Here is a 10761-nt window from a genome sequence, read left to right on the forward strand (position 1 = left end):
AGAGCATACCAACCCTTCTTCTGTTCTATTTTGCAGAAGAAAAAATGCCTGAAACATCACTAATCTTCATATTTTATCTGCTGGCATCTATATTCTTTTCTGCCAACTCTTCAAATTTCTTTTTAGCAGAAGGCACGTGTCATTTGCGTCTGTGTGACTCAGACTTTTTCCAACTACTCCTTCTACTTTTCCTGGAACAGACATCTCCTGATCCTTACAGCAGAAAATACTATGAAATGTTTACTCTCATTGTTGATTCTCAGAAGACCAAAGATGGGGTTTGAATGAAACAATCTCCCCCCCCCCCTCCCTTCACAGATGACCGAACACCTTCCCACACCCTTTTAAGTCCCCCCCCCCCCAGGAAGAAGGAAGAACTTGCTTTTGTACCCAACTGATAAGCCTGCCTGAATTCTGATAATCTCATTTACTCTCTTTGTCTAGGTGTTTGCTTCTCCTTTTATTTATGGGGCCGCTTTCGGGGTGAAATTCTGGGGACAAGGACAATACTTGGACGTTTTTGGTTTTTGTGACCCATCGCTGGGCATATGCATTTGCTGGATATCATGGGGTACGATAAGATGCTTGTGAAATCTTTTTAAAAACACAGGGAGCAATTCCTTATGTTTGAAAAGGGCAGGGCGCATTTTGGGCACTAAATGAAGGGCAGGGCGCATTCTGCCAATATGAAAAAGGACAGGGCGCTGCGCCCTTCAAAAACGGCCTAGTGGGAACATTAATGACTAATATATTGCTCTCTTCCCCTCCAAATAAAAATAATGACTATGAAACTATCAGAAACTGAAAATAGTTGGGAGGTGGCATTTCCAAAGAGTAGTACAAGTAGGGTGATAATGAGGGTCACATTTGGATTCAGGGGGTCATTTTATATAAGAATCAGCAAGAATGATATCAGAAGCAATTTGAAGGTATGTTTTTGCCGTGCAGTGCTATGAAACATTCAAATTAATTAACAGCTTTACAAATTTTGATTATATTTTAAAATATAGCCATTTTAAGCATGTATAAATATTGACAGGTCCGGATCTATTACTTTTGGGCCACCCTGCAACAAAATCTGTAGGGCCCTTCCCCAGAGGACAGCAGTGTATATTTGCACCATTAATAAGTCTTAGTGTTAGGTCCCCCCCCCCCCCCCCAATTTTTTGAGCCGTTTGGCCCTTAAGGATGTCCCACCCTCCCAGTGAGGCCTTCGGGTGCGCAGATCTGGACCTGAATATTAACCATTGTTAAAAATAAAATACAACACACAAAAGCTTAACTGTTATACATTTTATAAAACAAAACTTTATGCATACCTTTACTTTGTTTGTCATAAAAGCCAGTAAATGTGATAATTAAATGACCTGATGGCCTAGAAGAATTTAAAAATATAGAATTAAGAATCAATAACCAAATTGCAGTAGTAGCATTAAACACAAGAAATGCTTATAATTACCTATCAGATGCAATGGCCTTTTCATGAGCAGTAACTTTATCCAAAATCCCATCTACTTTAAATGTTTTTCTAAAAGGGTAAAAAACATAAAAAGTAAAAATTCACTTTCCAATTATTTATAAAAAAATTTCTAAGTTTCTCTAATGTAGAGGAATTCCAATAGATACCTTTTAGAGTGTGTTCTTGACATTCGATGTTTCATGTATGTTAGACATCTTGGTAAAAATAATGGCTAATGAAAAAGAACATAAACGATTAATACAAATTTTTATCATGTAAAATGAACAGCAAAAGTAGAATGATAAATACATACTGAGTTTACTTGACGGGTTCCTAAGAATCTGTAAATTTGTGTTGGCTCTAAGAGAAAGAAAAAGTTGAAGGATTCTTGTATTAATTATTAAATATGTAGGTAATAACAAAATATAATAAATATAGATATGTACACACTCAACTCTTCCAAGTATGCACACCATGGCACTAAGAGTTGTCAAATTTTAGAGTTTTGAAAATTTCTGGTCAAAAATGTTATGACATGAATGGTAAAATTTGCCACATTTCTACTCATACAGAATACTGCTTAACAAATTATGATTTGAAAAGGCTTCATAACTAACCTGCTTTTCGGCTTCAATGTTTCATTTAGAATTAAATACATGAATTTCTTCAAAAAAAAAAAAAAAAAAAAGAAACTGCTTTTCTAAGTGCAGGGGTGCCCAACTCCTGCACATGGGCACATATATGCAAAATATTAAGGGGGGGTGCTCAGACATTTTCCCCATTCCTTAGCAGGATATTTTCTCCATGGAAACCGATTTCAGTACAGGTTAGTTACTTAAATTTGACATTTTTAATAACTTATTCATTAATGGCTGGAGAAGAAATGTTTTTACATTTTTGGAAAGAAAAAAGTACTAAAAACAAGAAAGTTCTAGTCTGTAAGGGGGGCTTGAGCCCCAACTGGCCTCCCTATATGGGCGCCTATGCTAGGGCCTGCGGTATATATCCGTCCTGTAAAGCTGATCCGCGTGGCCTCTTGTTCTGTTCAATGTTAAAAGTCAAAAAGCAGGATTAATGACGATGTCACAAATTTGGATACAAATATTCAGAAATTTGTTTCTTAAAACAAGATGCATTTAAAAAAGAAGCATTGTAACAGAAATAACAGTTTTTAATTTTTAATTTTCTTTCCTTTTTTAGACTCTCCTGTTATCTAGAAAAAATTTTAATTTTGAAATTTAATATGTGTTCTTGCTTGCAAGAATCATTTTAATATGAGGCATGGCCCTCTGGTAGAAAAGGGTTGAGCACCACTTGTGTGTGTGCAATACGGAAGCATCATTGTTTGTACTTAAAAATGATAATTTTTCTACATTTATCACTAATTCATACTCATTGATCAATCAGTTGCATGAGTGAAACAGTTGTGAGAAAAGAAATGCATCTTTCTAGCATTAAAAGATTTATAATGACTTCTGTCTAAGTTCTACCAGGGCTCAAAAATTATATTGCCCGACATGCCCGGGCATGTACAAATTCCAATCAGGCATGAATCTTTTACCCTTACATGCACGGCTGGGAATGTAATTATTATAACTTTTTAATAGTGTTGGAAATTTTAATGACTTATTATGTGCTATCCACTTAAAACTTTTTTTGTGTTTTACATTGAAATAATTTTTGATTCAGATATAAAGCTGTTAAATTAATTTTTTGTCTGACTATTGCTATACAACAAATTCAAATATTTTTATTACTATACAATAAAAAAAACTGGGCAGGTAAAATTTTATTCGGGCATGTAAAATTTTTAAAGGTTTTTCTAGCCCTGAGTTCTACTCATCTTATTTGTATAAACTCCCATTAGAATTTTTTTTTAATTATTTTTAAAGGTCTATATGATGTAGAGTGATATCTACTGAATTATGTTTTTCAAACAATATCTGCCTGTAGAAAGCAAAAAAGTTATTTATGATGTAATGAAATAGCAAGATTTTATTCTTAATTCATCAAAAAATAAATAAAGTATGAATAATATTTATTAACTGTTGAGTAGATGATTTGCTAGAAATGAAATTCTTTCTTAAATTTAAACATCATTAAAAAAAACCTCACTATCCCTGAGGCATATTATGGTGTTTCCCCCAGACCAAAAAAGAGGCAGGGTATTTCTACCCAGAGTAGCAGATTTTAGGGGGCATGGGTTCCTTGCCAAGAATTAAATTAATTTAACTTTCCCATTAAATATTTTTCAATATATTTCTCAATTATATTAACCCATTAATGCCGGTTTCGAAAAAAACAATAAACTGTGATAATTTTATTAGTATTTATTTATTTTATGTCTATATATTATAATTTTTTTCCCGGTTGGTATATTTTTGTACCAACCGGCATGAATGGGTTAAGAATTATACACTTATTCTCAAATAACATGCAAATCTCCAAGTACCAACCAAATATTCGGTGTATCTCGACTTCTTTGTACAGCATACAAAATAGATCATTTTTCAATATTCTTTTTTTTTTAAACAATAATATAAAATAATATAGCTTTTTAGTGTTAAGTTTTAAAAATATACTAAAAACTGAGAAGATTCAGATCTTCAATTCAAATCATAGTCCATAGACTTCTTTGTACAGCATACAAAATAGATCATTTTTCAATATTCTTTTTTTTTAAACAATAATATAAAATAATATAGCTTTTTAGTGTTAAGTTTTAAAAATATACTAAAAACTGAGAAGATTCAGATCTTCAATTCAAATCATAGTCCAGAGGATAAGGGGAAACAACGGAGTTGTTTAAAAGCCAGACTTGGTTTATTTTCATGATGAAATTTTATTAAATTTAGGCAAGAGGGGCATATTGAGAAATGCAAAAAAAAAAAGAAAAAAAGAGGGCATTGAGCAGGCGCATCAATTGTTTAACTTAAATGGGGTAGGATGCAGCATCCTCTAAAAAACGCTAGGAAGAAATACAATAACATATAAGTAGCATATGTAGTGTTGTATCTCTCGATATATTTTTATATGCTTTCCTTTCTTAAAAATAGTTTATTTTCCATTATAGCTTCTATATCTCATTTATGTTCAAAAATGCGCAGGGGAGAACAAAAAGTAATATTCAGATCTAGAAATCAAAATAATCAGGTTCATCATTTTCAGGACTTGTTTGTACAAGGGTGCATCTAATTGCACTTTTTTCCAATACAGTCAACTCTCAATAACTTGAAGTCTTGTAACTCAAACATTCTTCTACTTTGAAGTTTTCATTGGGTCCCAAAATTATCAGTGTTTCCTTTATGCTAAGTTGTCTCTACATCTCGAAGGTAACTTTTAAGTCAGAGCTTATGAAAGTTTTGTTTTCATTTCATACACAAAAATCCATCAAAAAACATCAGGAAAAAAATTTTCCTTTTTCATTTACTTACACAGTGCTTTGCTAGGGTGCCCAGCTGGGGAGGGGGGAAGGCTCATGGCACAGACTGTGCCATTGAAATTTTTAGGAGGTAAGAGGTATTTTTTCCTTTATTAGGGAGGGGAGGCTCTTGCTTTGGGGGAGGTCTCCACGATACTTAAGGGGAGTGCACCCTTGCTCTAGGAAGGGGGGGGGGCACCCCTGCCTCATCAGTTTCCATGAGAAAGGAATTCGTTTCAAAAATACTATAGTGCATTTTAACGGCATAATTTTTATCAAAAAGAAAAGTCCCAAGCCGCCAGTCGATGAAACTAAGATTTATTGCTGCAAAAGTTAGTCTTAAGTACATCCCCAAACACATTTTTAAGTCGTCTTCATCAAGATTTTTTTCTTTCAATTTTAGGGTGAATATTGAGAAATTAACAAATACACAAATATTAGAATTTTTCTACACACAAATCCTGGACAGTTGGATATTGCTAAAATACTATCCTAATAAGGATATGGCCCCTGCATTTATGTAACGAAAAATCTCTATCTATATTTACAGGCATCTGAAAAATCATCAACAATTAGGTAGCTACACCATAAAAGTTAAATATAAGGGGAGGTGGGGCACGTTGGTCCGCTTTTTTATTTATCATTTTTATCTCATCAAAAAATTTAACGAATAGTTCGATTTTCTACAATAAGTTTCACTAAACACTTCTCATCACCACAGATTTTTTTTAGAAGTGTTGAATTCATAAACTTTTTTTACATTAATTTTTTAACGGACCCTCGTAAGGTGGACCAACGTGCCTCACGGGTGGCGTACATTGGTCTGCCTAGGGGGGGGGGGAACGTTGGTCCACATAACTCCAACATTTGTTATAATTTTAGTGATAAATACTATTAAACTTTGTAATTACCTTATTCTCTGTTGTGTGCAGAGTGAAAAATATTAAGTTTAAAGATCAATATAACATATTAAATTGATTTTTTGATTAATCATCTTTATTTAAAAACAGCAATAAGCATTCACCATTAGTATGCAATTATTTTTTTTAAATCAAAAGAAAAATCTTAGAATATTGTTTTAATTTTGAGATTTAAGAGCAAAAAAAAGTTTTTAATTCATGTGAGGTAGATTGGTTGGGTTCAACGTAACCCACAAAGAGTCGACCAACCTACCCCACCTTCTTGGTCTGAAAAAGTGATGTCGTTTTTTTTTTCTTTTTGACAAAAAATGAAAAAATTGCCAATCATATTGAACTAAAGGAACTTACTTTACGAAAGGAGTTCAGTTTTTTCCCCGCAATCTTGATAAAAACCATTAAAAAAATAAAGTTAGTTTTCTGAAAATTACTCCTCAGGACTACTGAAATAATACTTTCTGGAATAAAATTCGTTCAATACAACTGTACCATATGATTTCATTATAGGATTTGTGGGACCATAGGTGCTATTTGTTGGTCATAAAATATAAAAATAAATAACAATAATAGTATTAAAATAATTGAGACCGGTCCCCCCCCAACGTACCCTACCTCCCCCTATCTATGGACCTTGAAAATATTGTATCAAAATATTAGTAGTCTTTTCCCAGTATATGTATGATTTTCCCCTATGAACATAAAGACGAAATTACAGCAATTTTTAAATATTGATAATTGCAAATGCCGATTTAGAAATTGAATAATTTAAAAATTAAATTGTTGTTTACGATAAATTTATAAAAGTAGCGAAATATTTATGAGATTATGTCACAAAAGTGCTCAATTTCTACACACAAAATGTAAAATAGAACATAAGGTGATTTTTCCACTTCAGAACACCAATATCATAATAACTTCTCAATGTTCATCTGTGTATTTACAAATAGACATTCTCTACGTAGGTAAATAATGATCACGTTTGGGAAAACCACCACATAATATACGTATAAAAGTGAACTTTTTTTAATTGATAGGAATTTCGTTATTTCGAAGATTTCAAATTTGTCACAGTGAATGGAGAAATCGCTTACTCTCAAAAGCTTGTAAGAATAACTCCCGATCTGATTTGATTTGATCAGTACTACATTCCTTTTCGTTTGGCTTTTCCCTTTTCTTCGGAGGCATTGTGGAAAAAAATGACAAAAGCACAACTAGAATAAAATGCGATGAAAATACAAAAGCTGGTAGCTAAGCAAATGGAATCATTAGAACATAAATAAAAAGACAAACATAGCTTTCCACCACCAAAACTTTCTCAAAGCCGCGGTTTCCACTTCGCCCTCTATCCGTTGCCTGTTGAACTACTGTGTCGGTTGAAAAGAAAAAGTAACTCCATGGATTTGTGTAATAGAAGAAGTATAAATTCGCAGTTGTGATTGGAGAAACGGGACTTTGGTTCTTATTTGAAATAAATAAGTAAGAATTCGCCAAAGATGGACACTGTAATTGTCTGTGGGTTTTACTTTTTGTGCCGACCGAAAGTCATTGGTCATGACGGTACCGTCATTAAACAGGGCGCCCCGTTGCCTAAGGGAACTCTAATTTTTTCTGAATCATTAGACAAAATTTGCCGAATAAAAAAATTGTTGACATGTCGCAGTGGCCTCCCAACGAGGCGCCAGATAAGGCGTAACATTTACAAGTTGTTCTTTAATATTTATTCAGCAAATGAATCAATAAACTTTTCTTTAATTTCGTCATTAATATCAGCGAGATCGCCTAAAAAAAATTGCCTTCGAGAGGTACAAAGCGAAACCGTGAACTCCCTTCTCACTAACTTCATCAAATATGCTCCAAAATTCCGTTTCGAAGCTTCAAGTATAAAAAAATGCTGTGAAGAATACCTGCTGGTTCCCGTTTCTTATTTCCTTACCGTCACCAAAAATGACCTACCGTCGTATCTTGAAGACGTCAAATTTCGGAAAATTTATGAAGCGAGGTCCTATCCCCTTTTCCAATCTCTTCCACTCCTAACGTCACCAAGATCGTTTAGAATTGAGTTTCTAAGAGTACAAAAAGAACAATTTCAGACGGTCCGAGTGAAGGTCCTGCCTTCCCTCTGCGTGAATATTCCCAGACACAATGAAGAAATAATCAAAAAATGTTTTTGATATAATTCAATGGTTGCGTTCGACGAACCTCACCGGTCGACCGGTAAGTAACCAGTTACTAACCGCGTCGTTCTATGATCAACCGGTTACTGCAGCGGTTATTATTCTAAGCAGTTGATTGGTTGATTGGAGCACGTGCTCATTAGTTGTCACGTGATTAACTAACCGGTCGCTCTCGGTCGTGCTCGTCGAACGCACTCAATATATTTTATTGCTGGTTCCTTAAACATATGGGATGCAGGGGTGGTCTGGCCCGCCGGCCAATGCGCCCTCCCGCCCTTTCAGTTTTTCTTTTTTCTTTCTTATTTTCGCGCCCTCAAACCTTTGCGATTTATTTTTCTTGCACCCTTGATCCTGAGCGCCTACTTTTTTTTCTTTTTTGCACACTCAAGCCTGTGCGACTTTTTTTTTTTCTTGTGCTCTCAATCCTGAGCACCTTTGATTCTTTTGTGCCTTCAAACCTGTGCGTCTTCTTTTTTTTTTTCTTTTTTTTTTTTGCGCCCTTTATCCTGAACGCCTGTTTTTTTTTTTTTTTTTTGGTGCGCCCTCCCTCCTCAAGCCTGTGCGATTTCGTCTTTTTCTTGTGTTCTCATTTCTCAATCCTGAGCACTTTTGGGTTTTGTGTGCCCTCGAACCTGTGCATTTTTTTTTCTCTTGAAAATTTTCATTTTTATTTTGTTTTACTTGTGTCCACAAACCTGTGCGCCTTTGTTTCTTATTGCACCTTCAAACTTATGTGACTTCGTTTTTTTTTTTTCTTAGCGCCCTTGAAACCTGAGCGTTTTTTTTTTTTTTTTTTTTTTTTTTTTTTTGTACCCTGTACACTATGCGATCCTGTTCTCTTTTGCACCTTTAAACCTGAGCTCTTTTTTTTTTTTTTTTTTTGCGCCCTCGAGAGTGTGTCACTTTTTTTTATTTATTTATTTATGCGCCCTCAAACCTATCCGCCTTCGGTTTTTTTTTTTTTTTTTTTTTTTTTTTTTTTTGCGCTTTCTAACTTGTGTGCCTTTTTAGTCGACGTCGTTTTTTTTTTTCTTTTTTTCGTCCTCATTTTTTTATTCAATTTCATTTTATTTTAATTATTTAATTTTACCTATTATTTTATTTGTTTATTTTTTTGCGCCTTCGTTTTATCTTTTTTTTTCTTCCCCCTTTGGGAGTCAAGGTTGGCACTCTTTCGGGGGGTCCAGTCCGCCCTCGATGGGATAATTTAATTCTTTCTAGAAAATGTTTGCGTCGGAAAACATGCTTCACTATGCTCTTCCAATTGCTACTTATTTAAATATTTTTCATAATTACAGGTTTTCTGGTTAGGGTTTAAATGTTAAAAGTTGTAAACTATAAACAGGAAGCAACTGCACTTTCGGAGCGAAAGTAGTAGGAATTGACTACTCTTGAGTTGCTTAATGGAAGGCCTGGATAAAACCAAACTTTCTCTAGCAGCGCCATCTATTGAGTAGTTAACTCACTAGAATGGTAAATCGCCAACAGCACAAACAGAACTATTTTTGAGCAATCAAGATTATTCATAGCTTTCACTTTGCCGTGGTCAGATCTACTCGTATTTGGATGGGTTGACAGAGGCATGTAAAATAAGCAAACGTAAATCAGAAAATGCACATTTGTGTTTGTTATTTCCTCCAGGGGAAGGTTCGATTCAGGTTTTTAAAAAAATTCAGAATTTTCCAAGGAACCCATTGATTTCTGTCTAATGTATTTAGAACTGCAATTGAAATAATCCGTTAAAAAGGAAATTAAGATTCAATCTCAAATTTGGTGGTGAAAGCTTACTCGTGCTTCGTACGTTTAAAATTTTGATTCGATTTGAAACTGCGATTTTTGGGGGCAAGAAAGAGTTTGTGTGGAACATCCAAGATATTTAGAGCTGAAACTCGAATTATTAGAAAATCTTTCTCCGAGTAAAATCATCAAAAGCTTTTTTTCCTTTCTCTTCTGTTCCTTTTTTTAAACAAGATTATTTTGTTGCCTGAACAAGACAATTAGCACGAAAAAATAACTACTGGGAAAATTTAATTTGATTGATACATTTTCTCAGTTAAAGATTCCCCCCCCCCCCCTGTTTTTCCCGATTTGGGTTTCGGTTTAAATAGTAAAACAATAATGAAACTACTATAAGCACTACTGCAAGGTTTATCCGTAAATGTTAAATTTTGGGAAAATGTTCCTTTTTAATATTTTTTGTTGGAATACAATTCCAGGTAGGTCTCACCATTGCGCTGACAGAAACAGTAAAATTTCGATTTAATTGAATCTAAATTTGATATTTTATCACAAAATAGCGATGTTAAATTTTCAAAATTTATCCTATTTTTGCTTTATAGTACAAATTGTTATCTTTTACCCTATAAAAACTCCTTTAACTTTTTATCCTAACCTTACTCTTTCTTTTTTTAGATAATTATTAATACCTACAATAAAATATACGCAGTATATAAAGAAAATTAAGGTTTTAAATTACATATTTCAGTTCAACAAAATGCATTGTATTATGAATTTAGTTCTAATTGCTCTATTTTTTTTCCTTCTTTCGATAGATTGAAACTATTTTTCTAGAAAATTGTATAGTTGTTTCAGTTATTGTTTCAGAAACGTATTTTTATTTTTCCATCAGAAATTTATTTGTTATAGGGAAATGTGGGGCAAAGTGAAATGGTTAAGATAACTGAGTTTTTTCAAAATGAACAAATCGGAAATTTGTTTTGAAAATTACAGTACAGAAAGAAAGAACATTGTATTTTATGATAAAAATTGCGTTGAGACAGTATCTTTTAT

General features: G+C 33.6%; 1 protein-coding gene across 1 annotated transcript in view; it reads right to left on the reverse strand.

Moving 5' to 3' along the window:
- The window catches only part of LOC129222123 (polycomb protein SUZ12-like), a 32609-nt gene extending 25500 nt beyond the window's left edge, over nt 1-7109 (reverse strand). The window contains exons 1-5 of the mRNA XM_054856572.1: nt 6889-7109; nt 1773-1819; nt 1627-1691; nt 1460-1528; nt 1320-1375 (exon numbers count right to left, since the gene is read on the reverse strand). Coding sequence (XP_054712547.1) covers nt 1320-1375; nt 1460-1528; nt 1627-1691; nt 1773-1819; nt 6889-6982 — 331 coding nt within the window. The 5' untranslated portion in view covers nt 6983-7109. The remainder of the gene's footprint in view (nt 1-1319; nt 1376-1459; nt 1529-1626; nt 1692-1772; nt 1820-6888) is intronic.
- Between the last annotated feature and the right edge of the window lie 3652 nt (nt 7110-10761).

Source organism: Uloborus diversus, chromosome 5 (assembly GCF_026930045.1).
Source record: "Uloborus diversus isolate 005 chromosome 5, Udiv.v.3.1, whole genome shotgun sequence".
Classification (NCBI taxonomy): Eukaryota; Metazoa; Arthropoda; class Arachnida; order Araneae; family Uloboridae; genus Uloborus; species Uloborus diversus.